At 48.0% G+C, this 19,444-nt stretch overlaps 1 protein-coding gene across 4 annotated transcripts in view; it reads left to right on the top strand.

Moving 5' to 3' along the window:
- Positions 1-2,129: 2,129 nt before the first annotated feature.
- Positions 2,130-19,444, top strand: part of ASB9 (ankyrin repeat and SOCS box containing 9) — a 51,188-nt gene continuing 33,873 nt past the window's right edge. The window contains exons 1-2 of one of the 4 annotated variants that reach the window (XM_075594101.1): positions 2,130-2,148; positions 18,883-18,977. In XM_075594101.1, coding sequence (XP_075450216.1) covers positions 18,884-18,977 — 94 coding nt within the window. In that variant the 5' untranslated portion in view covers positions 2,130-2,148; position 18,883. Of the gene's footprint in view, positions 2,149-18,554; positions 18,978-19,444 lie in introns of those variants that run through there. The other 3 variants (XM_075594100.1, XM_075594099.1, XM_075594102.1) reach the window with 3 other exon arrangements.

The following is a 19,444-nucleotide window of genomic DNA, read 5'->3' as shown; positions in this document are numbered from 1 at the left end:
ACTAAATAACAAGTAAATATTATTATTATTGAAGTATTTATACTTGATACTTATTACTTAATATGTTTTGTCAATTGGATGTAGCATTGGGCACCCCTGTCTTTTGTTGTTTGTAATTATCCTGCTTGCCTCGCTGCCAATGTTCTTACCAACACCTTTCCCCCTCCCCCCACAGCATCCCCTTCCCCCTCCATGCTGTTCCTTTTCACCATTTTATTACCCTTCCAATGTCTTCAGACATCCCCTTTTTTTGCTTGCATAATCTTTGTTTTAGCCATAGATTCCTTTGTAAACCAGTATTGCTGACCTGAGGAAGAGGAGAACTCTCGAAAGCTTATCCTATGACACATACCTTTTTTATTTGGACTAACAATATATCACCTAATACTGAAGTGTGTGTGTGTGCATGTGTATGTGTGTATATATATATATTACAAATATATATACATTACAAATATATTTTGTGTGTATGTATGTCTGTGTGTGTGTGTTTAAGTGTATAGTTATATGTATTAAAGATGTCCTCTCACCATTTATTGTTTTCAGTTAAGGATCATGCCCTTTTATACAGTAGTAATAGCCCAAGATTGTACTCATGCAGGAAGAGGCGTATGCATGTGCTCCGTAGGAGCTTTCAGAGTAGTAGCTCCGGAGCATAATCGTATCGACCCAACCGGAAGGTCCTCCGTAAACTTGCGATCCGATATGTGTGATAGACGAAGAATGCAGTACACAGTAATGGGATAATGGTCCCAGAGAATAGCGTGTCCCCCAACAGTTCCAACTTAGTTGTGTTTGTGTGTGCGTGTGTCCCCTCAAAACTCACTCCAAATAAATTCGGGAGAGATGCCTGGGCTGAACAACGTACACACTTGAGGTACCCTGGGGTCTATGCAAAGTATATTTAATCAAGTCACAAATCCTAAAATATTTTCATAAGACCGATACTGAGAAATCTAATGGCCAGACTGGTCAGGATCAGACCCCACAACAGGATCAGATCCCACAACCTCTGTTATTCAGGGCATCAGCTCTAGCATCGAAATAAACCAGTGTGTTTTATATTTTATTTTTATTCTAAAAACGTTTTTTTTTTAAAACTCAGACTTTAAAATGTTGTTTTTCACCCATGTCTTTATACATACTGTATAAATCTTTTTCCAAAATGTGCTTTGTATGAACTGTCTCCTACTTTGGTTGGGGAATTAAGTAAGTAAGAATCAATAAGTAAGTATAGATATAGGATATAAAGTATCTGTTGTCTAAATTTAGCATAGGTTGAACTTGATGGACGTACGTCTTTTTTCAACCTCATCTACTATGTAACTATGTCATTAGAAGTAGGGTGTCTCCTGATCGATATTTTTTTGGGGATCATGTGTGGCACCGGTTGTTTGTATGTTAGTGTACTGTATAACAGTTTGTACTCTTTGTATTTCAACTTTGTGTAATATATGCCTTGCATTTGGTATCTTATTGGTATTATGCTACATTTGTTGTGTTGCTTTGTAGCTTATAGCAATAGGGAATAGTGTCCCTTTCTATCTCTACGTTTCTAGCATGTTGCATTAAGCAGCTTGCATAGACCAGTCTAGGTTAAAGAAGTACTGTACAAAGCCACCAACCCATTCAGAAATAATTATTCTACATCTAGGAGTGAAAGTCGGTAACAAGCAATAGTGGGTACAAAATGACAAAAACTCTCCACTCTGCCAATAGTGTAAAAGGCAAAGCATAAATTTAGTTAATTCTTACAGTAGAAATAACTTCCTGTGTACATTCATTGATAGTAATTTTTTTCAGATTCCCTTTAATGATTCCCGTTTGACTGCTCTGATTTTCCTAAACTTACTATTTCACTGAACCATTTGCTGTGGACCTGTTGCAAAAATTATTGTCCATTTTTAATGAGGAAATCTGTAGACCTGAAATGCCCTCATTCCTGCTGAGTTTTTATTTTGCTGTTTGCATGGGTATTTCATAAGTAAACATTGACAGTAATGTTCTGGATGTTCACATGGTTATTCCTGTAATTTTATAAATGATTTGCTCAAATGTCTAAGTAGTTGCTGTTAGTTTCAGGAAATACATTTTCTCTATTTTTATTACAACAGTCCCTGCATGTGCTGGAAAGTGCTAACTTACCAGGTAAAATTGATATTTTAAAATGCGTTAATACTTACGAGATTTATGCTTTACAATATACATTGGTTCCTTGTGAATCTGTGTATCCATCACTGTTTTTATCGTTCGCAGCCTTTAAAGGAGGTCATTTTCTTTTACCCAATGTCGTTTTCACTTGCCTGGTTTGCTACTGGACTGGTAGCCGGGCAAAGAAGTCACCGGGACACTTGTCCCGGCTCTCCCCCCTTTCGGCGGCCTTGATCACAAGTCTTTGCCAAATCTGTGGTAAAGTAAATTTGAGTAATCATCTGGGTTAAATGTAAGAAACTTGCTTAACTTTAGAGATTTATGAAACTGTCCCAAGTGCACCCAAAATGTTTGGGAGTTTTTTTGTTGCTTTTTTGCGAAGTCTTTTGCCAAGCTAATAATAATAATGTAAAATCAGTCTTTGAATTTGTATTTATGCTAGTTTTAGATGGAATTTTGCAGGCATTTAGCAAAATGGCAGCATGTGGACCTACGCAAAATAGTAACTGACAGTCATGTTACCTGCTGCATTTGCTTCTGTGTTAGAGGTGTGACTAGAAGCAGGAAGGAATCAGAGAGTTCGTGCTGTCTGTGTGTCTGTGTGCATATTGAGTGATAGTGTGTTAGTGACTGAGAATAAATGAGTGATTGAGAGAGTAAGAGATAAAAATAATAATATATAAAACTTTTTAAAAAAAAGTTGTTCGTTTAGCATGTGTCAACTATTAATGCAATCAAATGACATTACAGGTATAAATAATGCATAATAAACCAGTGATTACTAAACACAAGGATGGGTTAATGATAAGCCTCTTCTGAGTGTAGGGATAGCTGTCCAGCTGAGATCAGAATACTTAAATCTGTGCAAATCATGGTGGAACATACCCTGAATGGGTCAAAAATAAGGAATTCTTATAGTACAAATATTGGTTGAATAGTAATGCAGCCCTAAGAGAAAACCCTGTTTTCATATAGCATTTGAACCTTCCCACATATAGCTGGCCTGATTGTGATAGGTGCACTTGCACACACTGATAGTTATAAAATGATTCCAGCACAAGTGAATCCATCATAGGCAAACAATGAATGTCTGCCAAAGAAGCATATACTAAATGCACTATATACCATCAGTACTGTATTGCATATGAACTTCTCCATATATGACTGGCTTAATTGTAATAAATGAATTTGCACACATTGGTGATTATAAGATTATTCCAGCACTGGTAAGTCCATCATAAGCACAAATGAATGTCTGCCAAAAAAGCATATACTAAATGTACCATATACCATTGGTGCAGATCATACGATATACTTGCATTTCATTGTAAAAAAGTTGACACCGACCATATTAGCTGCAGGGAATAGTCCACAGTCTGCACTAAAAAACAATCGGCTGTAGTTATTGTAACCCATATTCCCCCCCCCCCCCCCCCTAAACTCATCTGACATATCTAGGGTGCGTGAGGGCGGATTACATGGACTGGGTGGTGCATACCTGCGTGGAACAGGAGGGCCTGAGTCTCCCGCGATGATGTGGGGGATCACAGGGCCAGGCTTCTGGGGTAGTAACCTCCATGCTTTAGTGGTGCAGCGCCTCCATCCTCTATACTCCCAGGGATATGGGATAGGACTTGTATAGAAGAGTGAACCCTGGTCGCAGGGTGGATGCTCCAGAATCACACATCAGTCTTGATATAAAAGTATTGTCTCTTTATTTGTCGGATCAGCGTCTCCAAATGTAGTGGCGACCAGTAGCCACAACAACAACAGCAATGTCCCGCTTATCACTCGACCCTCCTTCTTTTACAGGTCTTTCCTCCTCTCCTTCCCTCCAAGTTTATCTTCCGACAGGATGGTCTGGGTGGGGGCATCAATACCCTGCTGCCCACCTCAGAGGTTATCCTCTGGGTGGGGGATGGATTCTCCCCATCACCCCAGCACTGGGGTGAGGGGCATTGGTCCACCGGGTCTATGGTACTATCAGCTCTACTCAAAGTGGCTGAGTCTCTCCTCTCCTCTCCTTTGCATGCTCCAAGCTCAGAGTCTGCTTCAGCACCCGCTCTCTGCTTCAGGACTCACTCTCTCCAGAAGAAGGACACCAACTCACAGGAGCAGCCCACTAAATAGAGACAGCCCCGCCTATCATGATGTCAGCAGACCCCTCCCCTGTGTCTGCCCGCACACAGAGTCAGGGCGCCTACCTCCACCAATCAAGTCAGGGCTTAAGGCGGGGAAAACCCATGATTACTACTGGTGCCTGCCCTTAACAGGACTTACCACAGTAGGAAGGAGATAGGTATAGCCGGTGCTGTTTACAGGGGGCTACACTCTCCCTCTGGTGGAATCCAATGGTCCCCACTTGGACCTAGGTCTAGCAGAACCATCCTGCGGCGAACAACCTGGGAAACAGCACACATGTGGCATAGTCATCATACATTGCATATGAGGTAGTTCAATAATAATACAACCGGGTTCTCCCAACATGGAGAACCCTACAGATAATGTTTTGGATCAGGCTTTCTTACTCTCCGCCCATTATGATCCGTGATGGTCACATAGAAAGATTGCACCGACCCATGCTCCGGACGATACATTATGCTGTGCATGTATATGCACCTCCCTAGGCTCTAGATTCGCACCAGCTCGCTTTTTTTATCCTCATTATGATAACCTCCCTGACCGCACTTGGTCCGAAGATATTCCTGCACAGCCTCCCTGAGCCAGCTATCCCGATTCTCTTCTATCTCCCTCATGATGGGCTCAGGTACATAAGGGTATGCATACCCATGCGACTGCCTATACCTAGCCAGTATGGCTCAGTCGGCACGGCTCAATTTAGTGAGTTTGCGGTGCCCCGCCCTGCTCTGCAGTGCCCAAAACTCTGGCTCTTCCAGAGCAACTTCGTCATATAGAATACTGGGGCCCTTGGGTTTAATAAGTTTCTGCTCGATCTCCCGGAATCTATGATCTATTTCATCCTCCACCTCCTGCGGAGTAAAAGCACCTGTTGCCCACCAAAGGTCTACGATATTATTCTTAATGAGCAGTAACCGTGTACGGTCCATTCCTGCATGGTACCCAGTAAATAAAGGCGCCCACCATTTGTCACGGTTCTCGTATTCTGTAGACTGACTAGCTCTACCTCAGATTCTGCCAGCAAGGAAACACCAGACGTCCCCGCATCCGTAGAGCGCGAGCAAACCCTCCTCCCTTTGGCATTAAAGTACCTGGTAGGGTTCATCTTTTGAACCACCTCTGGAACAGGCCCAGACTCTGCTGGAGTATGTGACCCTCGGGCTCTCCCTCTAGCGCTAGGAGAAAACGGCACAGGGTTAGACACAGGTATTACACTCGAGTAAGGTATTTCCCCATCCGACCCCTCATCGCTCAACTCCCAATCCCGCAAATCCTTGGAATACTTCGGGTGTTTGGTTAATTTATCCCCGCTAGGTCCCGGTGGCAATACTCGTGATGGGGCAGGGGCAGTGGCCGGGGCGATGGAGCTATGGGCTGGGGCAGGGGCAACGTTCATGTCATTGTCAAGCAAGCGGGTGATACCGCGACCAAGGGACGCTTTCTTGGGCGCGTTCTCTGTCATGTGTCGCGCCTCCCTCGATGGACCTGGGCTCTTTAGGGTGGCCATTGCAGCGGCCATGGCTACTCTCCGGGGGGGAGAACAGCGCTTCCGGGCCTTGGTTTCCGGTGGAACCGGAAATGCCGTCATCAGCTTGGGCCCTTAGAATCTCCCTCTGCTCCGTGGTCACGCACCGGATGTGCATCGAAGACCGGCATGGGCGTTGGCGGAACATCCGGTTCACGGACGGACAAGTAGGCCGCAAGCCTCTGCTTCTCGTCCTCCGCGGTCGCTGCTGTTGCCTGGCGGGAGTAAGGGGGGTGGAGTCTCCTTACCGCTCTGCTGCTGCGTGATTTTCTTGGGATCCTCCTGGGTCGTCTCGGTCTCTGTTTCCACCGCACTGGGAGTCACCACGGCCGTGGGACTCTTACGGGCCTCCGGCCGCACCAGCGCTCGTCGTCGGAAGGTTTCCGTACTCGTCTGCTCCCTCTTGATAGCTTTGGGGTGGTTCGCCAGTAGGCGCATCGCCACCGATGGCACACCAACCTCTTCCTCCGAGGAGATCAGGATTGGTTCCTCCGCTAGGGAGTCACCAGGTTCTTGGGCGATACAACCAGTGGTTATATGTACAAAGCAGTCGCGCTCCGGTACCTCCACTGCGGTCGCTCTCTTCTCTGTCGACAGCTCGCTCGGTTCTGTAGCGGGCTGGGCCTTGGTTCCTCCTGCTTGGGTGTAACAGGGAACCAGGGCAGTCTTGTCTTTGCCTTCCGCCACCTCCGTCATTGTTCCCGGAGAGGTACCCCGCGGGGTCTCGATCACAGGCCATGGCTCGTTCGGCCAAAGATAAAACGTGCCACATTGAGGGCATCGGGCCTTGGTGCTTGGTACCACGCCCGGTATCCCGCAGTGAACGCACAAACACCGGAGGTATTCGTGCTCAGCTACCTCCACTACCAGTAAGCCTCCTGGTAGTTGGTAAATAGTAGTGCTCATCTCTGACATGATTAGTTCACTGGTTGAACAATTCAGGGGTTCAGCTCCTTGCTCCTCGAATGCCAGACAGAAGTGAAGCTCTTCACTCTCGCTTCCTGTCCCTCCCTTTGCTGAGGACGCTCCTGATTGCCTCTCCTTGTGCCCCCTCCCTCTGTTGGAATCCAGAGGCGGGGCCCTCCTTCTTGCAGGGATTCTGGGTTTGGAGCCAAACCCCTGCACATTTCCCGCCACATTTCTCGTACAGTTCTTTTGCACAACTCACGTGCTCGCTCCAGGACTGGCGGGAAACGCCATTTTAGATCGGTTGCGAACTGCTGGGCTGTTGATGGCGCGTCTGTCGCCATTTTAGATTGTCCTTCACTCCGCGGAGCACATGTAGGGATGGCAGCCATCTTCGATGCGCCCATCACATGTAATCGTGTACTACTCTCGGTGTCTAGGGTGCGATCTGCTCCTAGACCCGAACTAATCTCCTGTACACTTCCTACTCCTCTCCTCATGCTTTATGTGATACCCACTAATACGAGGTGGCATACCCCAGGCTCAGCAGAACTCCTTCTGTGTGTGTACTGTGCTAGATGTTCGTTCCGTCAAGTGCTCTGTGGTGCGTTCTGTGGGTGCTAGCTAGTGTACCGGGCATCTCCCTAGGTACGGGCGTCTCCTACTTTTGGCCACTCATAGCGCGGGCCCTGGGCCATGGTCCCTGGACTAGTTAACAGGCTGACCCCCCCAGTTGCCGCACACTATCTGCCTCAAGGGACTCGGGCAGCTATAGCTAGGCACCCCTCTTACGCCACCCGTTTAGGGCGTACTGTGCGAGAGCGGTTATCCACGCTCCCCTGACTACCCCCGGTGTGCAATTGCACCCTACGTTCCTCAGCACTTGACCGGAGAGTGCACATCACTCTTTCTGTTCTGCCTCGCTGTAAGCCTGTCCTGTTTTATCTCTGCAGCGCCCCAAATGTAACCTATTGTGACAGGGTGAAGTCAACCCCTATCAGTTATGCCTGGGAAACATGTGTCTGAGTGCTTCATCTAGCACTCAGGTTAACTCAGGAGGAAGCTAGATAATCAGGATGTAAGCTGACACCTGATAGCCAGCAAGGTATAAAAGGATGTTGTTACTGGTAGTATCTGGCTGCCTTAGACCAGAGAACACTGCTATGTGAGCTGTTAGCCAGAGGGATTGCACCAAAGTCACTACTTCAACCAAAGTAAGGATTGTTCATTTGTTTTTCTGACTGCTTAAAGTACACTTATGGTTTGGTAATGGTTTAGCCAGCCAGCCAGCCTGATAAATAGGCCTGGTGTGTTAGTCAGATCTCCCAATGTGGAGCAGGTTTTATTTTGGTTAAAGGGACAGTGTACCCACATGTTATGTTATGTTGTGGAGAAATAAAGCCACTGAACGTTTTTCATTATCCTGAAACTACACGTGTGGACTGTTCTCTGACCTCTGCTACAGGCCATCCTGCCACCGGTGGTGTCAGAAGTGGGAAATAGGATGGCCCCTGTACCTGAAGGGCCACACAGAAAAAAAAATGGAGAAAATTTTTTCTCAGTTCCTTGAGCAACAGCTCCAGCTAGCAGAGAAGCAAGTTGAATATCAAGCTCAGCAAGCTGAGCGACAAGCACAGCAAGATGAGCAACAGGCCCGGCGAGAGGAAAAGCTACTCCAACTGCTGGCCGAAGGCCCAGTCCCAGGCAGACCAGAGATTCCAAATAACCCACCGGTGATGCTGCCTAAAATGAGGCCAACCTAAGACCCAGAGGCATTTCTCCTCACTTTTGAAAGGCTAGCCACGGCCCACGGCTGGACAGTTGATCGCTGGGTAACGACTCTGGCTCCACTCCTCCTAGGAGAAGCTCAGGCAGCCTACCAGGCTCTTCCAGAAGACAAGGCCATGGACTATCAGCAACTAAAGGCTGCTATTCTGGATCGCCTAGGCCTCACTCCAGAGACCTACCGACAGCGGTTTCGGACAGTCAAATATGCAAACAGAGACCGACCCGGGTCGTAGCCCACCGCTTAGTAGACTTATGTACCAGGTGGATACAACCAGAGAAGCATACCAAGGCAGAGATCCTTGAACAGTTTGTGCTCGAGCAGTTCATACAGATACTGCCCCCCTCCTCCCGCTCCTGGGTAAAAAGACACACTGCATTTTCCCTGGATTCAGCGGTCCGCTTGGTGGAAAACTTCCTTGGCGATGACACCCAACAGGATAGCTGGGAACGTTCCGTGCAAACACCAGTTGCTTCCGGTGATGCCAGAGGCAGGAGAGCAGACAATCGAGGGTTCTACAACCCGCCAGCTCAGGAGATCCAGTCAACCCGATCGGAAGACCCTTTCCTATCTCGGAGGGTTCCTGGTACAAACTCCCGCAGAGACGCCCGTCCCGGGTCCGAGGCCATTGGGTCACCCAAGGGAGGCCGCCACCCACAGTATTCCCCGAGAACCTGGACTCCTGTCACCCATTCGGTGGAGAGGATACCACCACCAACCAGAAGGGAGGATCCCATCCAACAATGGGGAGGTCCAAACACCGAACCCCGTCGAGAGCTTCCGCTGACAACCGAGTTTGTGGACTCCGGAGATGATGAAATGGACTGTTCATATGGCAAAACCACTGCCACAGCTTCTCTCCGAGGGGACCACAATCCGTGGTTAGTCCCAGCATCTCTGGAGGGGAAAATAGTCAAAGCCATGCTGGACTCGGGATCTGGAAAAACCCTGATCCTAGAGGGCCTAATTCCAAGCAACAGACTATCCTATGACTCTCCGTGGAATATCAAGTGTATCCATGGGGATACAAAGAGATACCCGACGGCGAACATTCTACTGCGTATCAAGGATCAAGAGGTTAGCCTGCTAGTTGGAGTTGCTCCCTGGCTACCTGCTTCTGTTCTACTTGGCCGAGACTGGCCCTACTGTACTTCGAAACATTGTTGGCCCCTACTCCTACGGAGCCTACTTCTCTGGTACCGGAGAAGCCCGGAGACTTGTTTCCTTTTTCCCCAGAGATTTTTCCCCGTAGACATCACGTCCCAAAGACACGGAAACAGAGACGTGCGGAAAAAGAGGACTAATCGACAGATGCTAGTCCCTAAAGGGTTGATTAACACAGTGTTCACCCTAGCTCATACTCTCCCATGGGGTGGTGATTTGGGCAGGGATAAGACCACGGACCGCATCTCGTCCCGGTTTTACTGGCCAAGCATACATGGTGACATCATGAAACTATGTGAGACATGTCCTGAATGCCAGTTATCCAGCCAAAAAGGACAGAAGCCGGCTCCCTTGGTCCCTCTGCCCTTGGTAGCCATCCCATTCGAGAGAATTGGGGTAGATCTGGTCGGACCTTTAGAACCCTCTGCGAAGGGACATAAATTTATACTCGTTGTTGTAGATTATGCCACCAGATATCCTGAGGCCTTCCCGCTGAGATCAGCCACTGCTAAACAGGTTGCTCACAAGCTGTTAGAACTGTTCTCTAGGGTAGGACTTTCCCAAGTAATGTTAACTGACCAGGGAACAAATTTCATGGCAAAGTTAATGCAGGATGTCCTGAAGTTATTGGAGGTAAAATCCGTCTGGACCTCAGTCTACCATCCTCAGACTGATGGATTGGTAGAGAGGTTTAACCGTACTTTAAAAACCATGCTTAGAAAGTTTGTGGACACTGAAAAGCGAGCTTGGGATGAACTTCTCCCTTTCCTATTGTTTGCGGTACGAGAAGTTGCCCAATCATCCACAGGCTTCTGCCCGTTTGAGCTCCTATATGGACGCCAACCTCGTGGTATTCTCGACCTACTGAAGGAATCCTGGGACGAGGAGCCCTCCCCCTCCAAGAATACCCTTCAGTATGTCATAGACCTTTGAAACCGCCTAGACATGATAGGTCGGTTTGCTAAGGAAAACCTCAAATCTGCTCAAGAACGTCAAGATAGGCAGTACAACCAAAATGTCCGCTTGAGGGTCTTCCAACCTGGGGACCAAGTGATGCTATTACTACCGACATCAGAGAGTAAACTCCTTGCAAAGTGGCAGGGTCCTTTCCAAGTTCTCCACCGCACCGGGGAGGTGAACTATGAGATCTCTCAACCAGGGTCCAGGAAGGGTAAACAAATCTACCACGTAAACCTCCTGAAACCCTGGAAAACGATGAGATCACTGTTCATCCACGCTCGGGAAGGAGAGACGGATTTGGGTCCACAGCCTCCAAAGGGTAGTACGTACAATGACCAGGTTCCCATGGGAGGGCAGTTAACAACGGAACAAAGGTCAGACCTACTAGAATTATGTGACCAGTTCCCAGATGTTTTTTCTGAGCTGCCAGGGCAGACTGATTTAGTGTCCCATAGGATTGAGACAGAACCTCGCGTAAAAGTACGGTCCCGTCCCTATAGATTGCCAGAGGGCCGAAAAGACCTGGTAGAGAGGGAGATAATAGACATGTTGGAATTGGGTGTGATCGAGGAGTCCCACAGCGAATGGTGTAGTCCTATAGTGTTGGTCCCTAAACCAGATGGGAAGGTGAGGTTTTGCGTGGATCTGCAAAAGGTAAATGCTGTATCCAGATTCGATGCATACCCAATGCCTAGGGTGGATGAATTAGTTGACTCTCTTGGTAAAGCAGAGTATATCTCCACCCTAGATCTCACGAAAGTATATTGGCAGATACCTATAGCAGAAGAATCCAAATGCAAAACTGCCTTCGCCACCCCTCTCGGTTTATACCAATTCGTCACTATGCCATTTGGGTTACATGGGGCTCCAGCCACGTTTCAAAGGTTAATGGACAAGGTACTACGACCCCATAGGACATATGCCGCGGCCTACTTGGATGACATTGTCATCTATAGCAGACACTAGCAGTCTCATATAAAAAGGTTAAGGGCAGTCCTGACGTCCTTAAGAGAAGCAGGGCTCACTGCAAATCCGAAAAAATGTGCCCTGGGCAAATTCACTACAAAATACTTGGGCTATGCCTTTGGGGGAGGGATAGTAAGGCCACTAGCTAGCAAGGTGGCCGCCATAAAGGAAGTCCCCACCCCACAGACAAAGACATAGGTCCGCTCCCTTTTGGGGTTAGCAGGTATTACAGGCGGTGTATCCCCAATTTTTCAGAAATTTCTGCACCCCTAACAGATCTGACAAAAAAGAGTGCCCCGACCCAAGTTAAATGGTCTTGGGAGTGCCAAGACGCCTTTGACATGCTAAAAAAGTGCCTGTCAGAGGGCCCGCTCTTCGGAGCCCAGATTTTAAAGAGCCCTTCATTATCCTGATAGATGCCTCAGAGGTAGGACTGGGAGCAGTCCTGTCCCAGCAATTTGATGGTGTTGAACACCCCATACTGTTCATCAGCCGGAAGCTGTTCCCAAGGGAAGTGAGGTATTCCATCATTGAGAAGGAGTGCCTCGCTGTAAAGTGGGCAATTGAGGCCTTGAGACATTATGTCGCCGGAGTACACTTCACCCTGGTCACTGACCATGCGCCCTTGAAGTGGTTAAACACCATGAAGGACACAAACTCAAGGTTGACCAGGTGGTATATGGCCTTCCAACCCTTCTCTTTTGAAATACAGCATAGACCTGGAAAGGACCGTGGAAATGCTGATTTTTTGTCAAGAGGAGGAGTGGAGGGTCGGGCTTCAGCCATGTGGGACCCTAGCCACACACAAACAGGGGAGGTATGTGACAGGGTGAAGTCAACCCCTATCAGTTATGCCTGGGAAACATATGTCTGAGTGCTTCATCTAGCACTCAGAAGCTTAACTCAGGAGGAAGCTAGATAATCAGGATGTAAACTGACACCTGATAGCCAGCAAGGTATAAAAGGATGTTGTTACTGGTAGTAGCTGGCTGCGTTAGACCAGAGAACACTGCTATGTGAGCTGTTAGCCAGAGGGATTGCACCAAAGTCACTACTTCAACCAAAGTAAGGATTGTTCATTTGTTTTTCTGACTGCTTAAAGTACACTTATGGTTTGGTAATGGTTTAGCCAGCCAGCCTGATAGATAGGCCTGGTGTGTTAGTCAGATCTCCCAATGTGGAGCAGGTTTTATTTTGGTTAAAGGGACAGTGTACCCACATGTTATGTTATGTTGTGGACAAATAAAGCCACTGAACGTTTTTCATTATCCTGAAACTAAACGTGTGGACTGTTCTCTGACCTCGGCTACAGGCCGTCCTGCCACACCCATATTCACCCCCCCCCCTAGACTCATCTGACATATCTAGGGTGCGTGAGGGCGGATTACATGGACTGGGTGGTGCATACCTGCGTGGAACAGGAGGGCCTGAGTCTCCCGCGGTGGTGTGGGGGATCACAGGGCCAGGCTTCTGGGGTAGTAGCCTCCATGCTTTAGTGGTGCAGCGCCTCCATCCTCTATTCTCCCAGGGATATGGGATAGGACCTGTATAGAAGAGTGAACCCTGGTCCCAGGGTGGATGCTCCAGAATCACACATCAGTCTTGATATAAAAGTATTGTCTCTCTTTATTTGTCAGATCAGCGCCTCCAAATGTAGTGGCGACCAGCAGCCACAACAACAACAGCAATGTCCCGCTTATCACTCGACCTTCCTTCCTTTACAGGTCTTTCCTCCTCTCCTTCCCTCCAAGTTTATCCTCCGACAGGATGGTCTGGGCGGGGGCATCAATACCCCGCTGCCCACCTCAGAGGTTATCCTCTGGGTGGGGGATGGATTCTCCCCATCACCCCAGCACTGGGGTGAGGGGCATTGGTCCACCGGGTCTATGGTACTATCAGCTCTACTCAAAGTGGCTGAGTCTCTCCTCTCCTCTCCTTTGCATGCTCCAAGCTCAGAGTCTGCTTCAGCACCCGCTCTCTGCTTCAGCACTCACTCACTCCAGAAGAAGGACACCAACTCACAGGAGCAGCCCACTAAATAGACAGCCCCGCCTATCATGATGTCAGCAGACCCCTCCCCTGTGTCTCTGCCCGCACACAGAGTCAGGGCGCCTACCTCCACCAATCAAGTCAGGGCTTAAGGCGGGGAAAACCCATGATCACTACTGGTGCCTGCCCTTAACAGGACTTACCACAGTAGGAAGGAGATAGGTATAGCCGGTGCTGTTTACAGGGGGCTACATTATGGTCAGAGGCATCCCGTAGTTCACACCGCAGGCTGCAATTCGCAATCAATGTAAACTCAGCAGTAATGGAGTGTACAGGAAGCACGGTTTAAGCAGGAAATCCGCTTCTGATTCGTGGATGCTTGTAGCTGTCATCTGAGGTCTGCTTCACTGTACAAATCTGACTTCCAAAACCGTGGCAGTGTTGTGTGCATTGCCAACCACAAAACACAAGCAGCAGGGCAGGAGGAGCATGAAGATAGAGACCCACCGATGCAAACACCGGATCTAGACTGCTTGCCACTTGTCAATGATGCAGAGGTAGAAGCGCCCAATGCGGCGTTACGCAAAGAGCTTCGTCAGGGGCGTGTCCAGAGATCAGTCAGGGGAGGACTAAATACCCTGGATTACTGACGTAGCAGTTAGAGATCAGGACTGGCTTTCAGGACTGCAGCAATGCAGCAAGTAAAAAGGGACTTTAAAAACAGCAGCAACACAGCAGTGTATGCAGCAGGGACATTGGTACAGAAACTGATGGGATGTTACCAGGGATCCTTGGGCACCCATCCACAGATGGCCGCTACAAACAGGGGCCAGGGGTAAGCCTCACCACGCACTGTGGGGAGCCCCTGGCACCTAGCACACTGTGCAGGGAAGGGGGGAGACTTTCCCTGAGGCCATTGCCAGGGAGAGACAAAGATCCCTGAACCCTTTCCACCAGTGTTGGGGCGACTCTGATGGCAAGATACCAGGGAGTGTGGTTACTCTTCACTGCGGCTTTGTCATGTCCTATATTGGGGGTTCCCAGTGGGAAATGTATCCTGGGAGAATGGTTACCCCAATTGACAACCGCTATCAAAGGACCAGCTGCTGCAGCATATGATGAGTTTGGGCACATGGCAGCATCCTGGCCTTCTGAGAGGGTAAAACGGGATGGTTCTACAAATAGCACATCGTACTGTGTGTGAGGTGCTGTGGGGGAGACGTGCTGGAAGGAGACGCTCGCCGGTAGCGTGACCCCCCACTTTATTCAAGTTATGTTCTATATCGAGGGCTCCCAGTAGGAAAATTATCCTGGGAGAGTGGTTACCTCCATTGAAAATCTGCTGTATGGTCCAAGCTGTGCAGTCTATGCAGAGATTTGGCACCTGGCAGGCTCTGGGCCTTTCAAAAAGATCTAAAATGGCTTCCACCGCGTGGTGGCTGTGTTGTGCTACAAAATGGCGCTCCTGCCAAGAAGCAGCAAACTGCATGGCCTTCAGTTCCAGTTTTTGCAAAAGTGTGCAAACAAAGTGCATCCTTTCAACGCCAAAGCCTGGCACCGCCCCTCAACGTGACTGCCTCAGTCGGAGCCAGGTCACACTTCTGTTTACACCCTCTGCCTCTAATTCAACACAGGGGAGGGGACAACAGTGATTCATGCAGCCACTAAGAGCCTACCTTAGCTATGGGAGGAGTCCGAAGTTACTACACCCAGCTCAGTTAACAGGAGCTGAGTAAGAGAGTGAAGCCACTGCACAACCATACTGCTGCGGATGACGTGGGCCCTTGTGCCCTTATCAATGTGGCCGGATGCCCAAGTGGTCCGGTGCCACCTAAAACTAAAGTGACCACCGCGGCCCCTGCTGTGCGCCCTACTACCGTTCCAGCCTGCTGTGACGCTGCCGACTGTCCCAGGACTGGGATCCATTTCCACCGCTGTTCCTGAGGGTGAGTGGACTGCCCCAGGGGTGTCGGGTATGAGTCTGCAGCTGACCGCGGAGCAAGGTAGCTCCATAAGTATGGTCACCCAGGCGAGTGACTCACCCCAGCATTGAGTTCTGGTGGAGGTATCCCCACTCGTTGCTGCCAAAGATGACTTCACTCGGACGGAACCTGTGGAGAAGATCCCTCCTTTTACCTGCCGTTCGGAGTGTAGGTCCAGCTCTACTGTGTCCAACCCAATGGCTACGGAGCTTCCGGAACGTTCGAGGAGCTACGTGACCCCAGATGACACAGTCGTTGCTCCCGACCTGCCTGCTGAGGAATCCGGGGATCTCGCCTACCTGCAGGCTGGGGAGGTTCCTGCTCCTTCTGCTTTCCAGGGTCCGGTTGCGGCCTACCTTGATGAGGCGCCAAGTGCGGTCTTGTCCGGTGTGCAGCGCGGTGACGAATATCCGGTCCAACCGGGTGTGACTCACTGCCTGAGGCCATGGAAAGCCTCGCTATGCTGCACAGGCCATGGACTGTGCTATGCCCCTGACACCGGCCCTAGCATCCCATGTCCCATTTAATTTAACCCCGTGCAGGACATTGTGGACTTAGCCCAGACCCCTCCTGTCCCTGCCCAAGCCACTGTTAGGGATCCTATTGTCACTCTAAATGTGTTCCTAAGGTTCCAATGGACGGGTGCTTTGGAAGCTTATCCCAAATATTATAAGTGGCTTCTCCATACTCTTTGCAGTTAAAGAGTTAGTAATATTTCATCGCTGTCATCAGTGGATTACCAGGGAGTTCATCATGGTTATGTGTACCCTCTTATGTGTAACCTGTTTTTCATCTTGCAGGTTCCAGAATGACGGGTGATGCAACAAATTTGGTCCCAAGCGGGTACGTTGGGGTTTCACTCAGGGGAGAATGTAACAGAGTATGTCTCTTTCTACCTGTCTTTCCCTCTGTTACGTAAGTTCCTGCTATCTGCAGGCTTTCAGATTAAATCTGTGGGTTTTTGACCCCCTCCTGGTCCCTTTTGAGTGACAGAGGGTGGTGGTAACTCAAGGCCTGGTAACAGCCAATCTGGTATAAGTACAGACGTTGAGCCTGCCCCTTCTGGTTCCTCTCTGAAGGGAGGGGACAAAAGTTAGTGAGTTTGTCTGTGTTCACCCTTAGTAGGGAGTGGACGTGAGTTCCCTCATCTCCCCTCATGGGAGTGTGAGAAGCCAGTCAGGTCACAAGGCTGACTGGTCTGTAAGATCTAAGGCTCCAGACTCAAAAAGAGCATGCATCATCCAGAAGCATGGAATCTTCTGAAACCCTGTAACCGCTGATGTAACGTCTATGCAGTGATGCAATAAAGTCCCTGTTCTATCATATACCTGCCTGGACTGAGTCAATGAGAAGGTGTATGGGAGAATGCTTCAGGAGGAGACTGTCTCTGGTATTCCCAGAACCACTAAAACTGGAGGCACAGGCTCCGAACGAGATGACATCACAAGCCTGTCCTGATCTCCACCACATCGCAGATCCACTCCGCTCTCCTGAACCAACAGGTATGCCTCGGCACCACACAGAGACAGTAACTAGCAATGTATCTCCCAGAGGAGGGGGGGGGTACATGTGTTGACACTTATGATGGATTTACCAGTGCTGGAATAATCTTATAATCACCCATGTGTGCAAGTTAATTTATTACAATTAAGCCAGTCATATATGGAGAAGTTCATATGCAATACAGCCACTGAAAACTGTACTGATGGTATATAGTGCATTTAGTATATGCTTCTTTGGCAGACATTCATTTTTTGCTTACAGGATACGGAGTGTCCGCCGGTGGTAGTGGGGACTAATAGGACAGGCTTTAGGGATCTTCCCAGTTCTTCATGGGTGCAGCGCCTACATTTCCAGCAGGCCCCAGCAGTGCTGGATGCAGTTCCTGCAGGAAAACCCTCTTGCACTCCCCCTGATAAACTGCAGTCTCAGACAGCAGTATAAAACAAAGGATGATTCTTTATTCTTCATACAGCATACCAACGTGTACACTCTTTTCTCTCTTTCTGATCCCTGGAATCAACTCCCAGGGCTTGAGGCCCCAAAGGTCTATCCTTTGCTCCCTTACTCCCTGGTGGAGTAAGGGGTAGAATCCCACTCCCCTGAGGGAGAGGAAGGAAGGTGGCCAGAGACCTGGCTCCACACTTTCAACAACAACTAAGTTTGGATCTGCAGTCCCTTTTGTTCCCAGGGGGAGGGGCCTAGGTCTGAGCCCCTGATAGGGCACAACACAGGCCTTAGCCCCCCCCCCCTCTGTCACTCAAGGGAGTTGTTTACTGCTGCTGCAGCAGCAAGGGCATAGATGTAACCCTAACACTGCCTGCACTGGTACCAGGGCTTATGTGTTAGGTATGGCAGATTAGTAGCCAAGAGGATGCATGGCTACAGTTATAATGAACTTCAGTTTGAGAAACTCTAGGGATTATAGTACAGAAATAAGTGATTAAGCCCTTCACTGTTAGACGTGCCTGCAAAGCCGTACAATGTTGTTCTTAAGGTAGTACGTCTAAAACATTACAATTCTTTGTACTACAGTATATTGCTGGACTGCCCAATCTTTAACACTTTATAAACAAATGAATGAGAAAGTAATACATGTTCACTAAGCATAATTATTGTGAACCCCATCACTGACAGAAGACTGTGAAAAACGCAACGCAACAGAGCAGTTTATAAACTTAAAATGAGGAATATTTGAAGTGTACAACAAACTGTTATTCTTTAAGTACAACTCAAAATATAAGGTACAGCTAAGCAAGAGACAGTTTGGGCGTTGTCTAAAAAGAACCTAATTGGTTCTGTCTGTGCAATAGCAAAGCTAACCACTGTCTTTTGAACAGTTTCCCCCCCCCCCCAATCCCCTACAGTATTTTTCGTTGAACTTGTCTAACTGGATTTCTGCCTTTCATTTCCTCACTCTCTACTCTTTTTTTTTTTTTTTTTTGGCAAACGAACATTTTCATTCCTATTGAAACAAAATACATGCCAGTAATATTCTCAAGCTGATTGGACATGGTCATTAATAGGATATGACATCACACACAGCTTTTCGTTTGTGCACTGTTGTCTTCCTAGTTTGTGGCTGAGGGGAGAAAATATGTTTTTATTATTGCTGAATGCAGGTACTCGGGTTACTCAGGTATTCCCCAGGGCTGCGCTGCTCTGTCAGAGCTACATATATCCCACTGGACTGAATGACTTTGCAACTTGCTTAATACGTCACTCATGTAACTAAGCATTTTTATTCTCAGAGGAATTTGGATTCTTGCAGCTACAGGCGTCAAAAAAAAAAAGGATATATTTTTTTAATTCAGGATGGATGCTGGGGGAGCGAATGGAAGCACTGGACAGGCTCAGGACATTCGGGGTCAGTCCTCGGTAACCTACATCTCAAACCCATTGATGAACGGTGAGTATACCTTTTACAAGACTAATTAAATAGCCCAGTACTGCAAATTATTATACTGAACACAGACTGTATTGTGAACATCTCACTTTGCATACATGCATTAAAAAAAAACAGCGATGGCAATGGGATCTTTTTCTTTTATACATTAGTTTGCCGCACTATTGCGCTAGATTTGCCGCTGGAAGAGTTTGATAACTATTAGCCAGAGTTGTTTTTTTTTTAAACATCTATAGTGAACTAATAAAAGACATTACTATATCCTCTTCAGAGGTGGAGTTTTACAAAAAGTTGCTGCTCACGATATTATGGTTTATATATATATATATATATATATATATATATATACATACTGTATACATATATACATGCAGCGTCTCCCATAGAAATGTATACACAATGCAAATGACCGTACATGTGACGAGTGTGACAGGCACATCCTATTTATCCTACTGGTGAGATGATAATAT

Source organism: Ascaphus truei, chromosome 3 (assembly GCF_040206685.1).
Source record: "Ascaphus truei isolate aAscTru1 chromosome 3, aAscTru1.hap1, whole genome shotgun sequence".
NCBI lineage: Eukaryota > Metazoa > Chordata > Amphibia > Anura > Ascaphidae > Ascaphus > Ascaphus truei.
The sequence above is the reverse complement of the archived record's forward strand: the minus strand, read 5'-3'. Positions and strand labels throughout refer to the sequence as shown.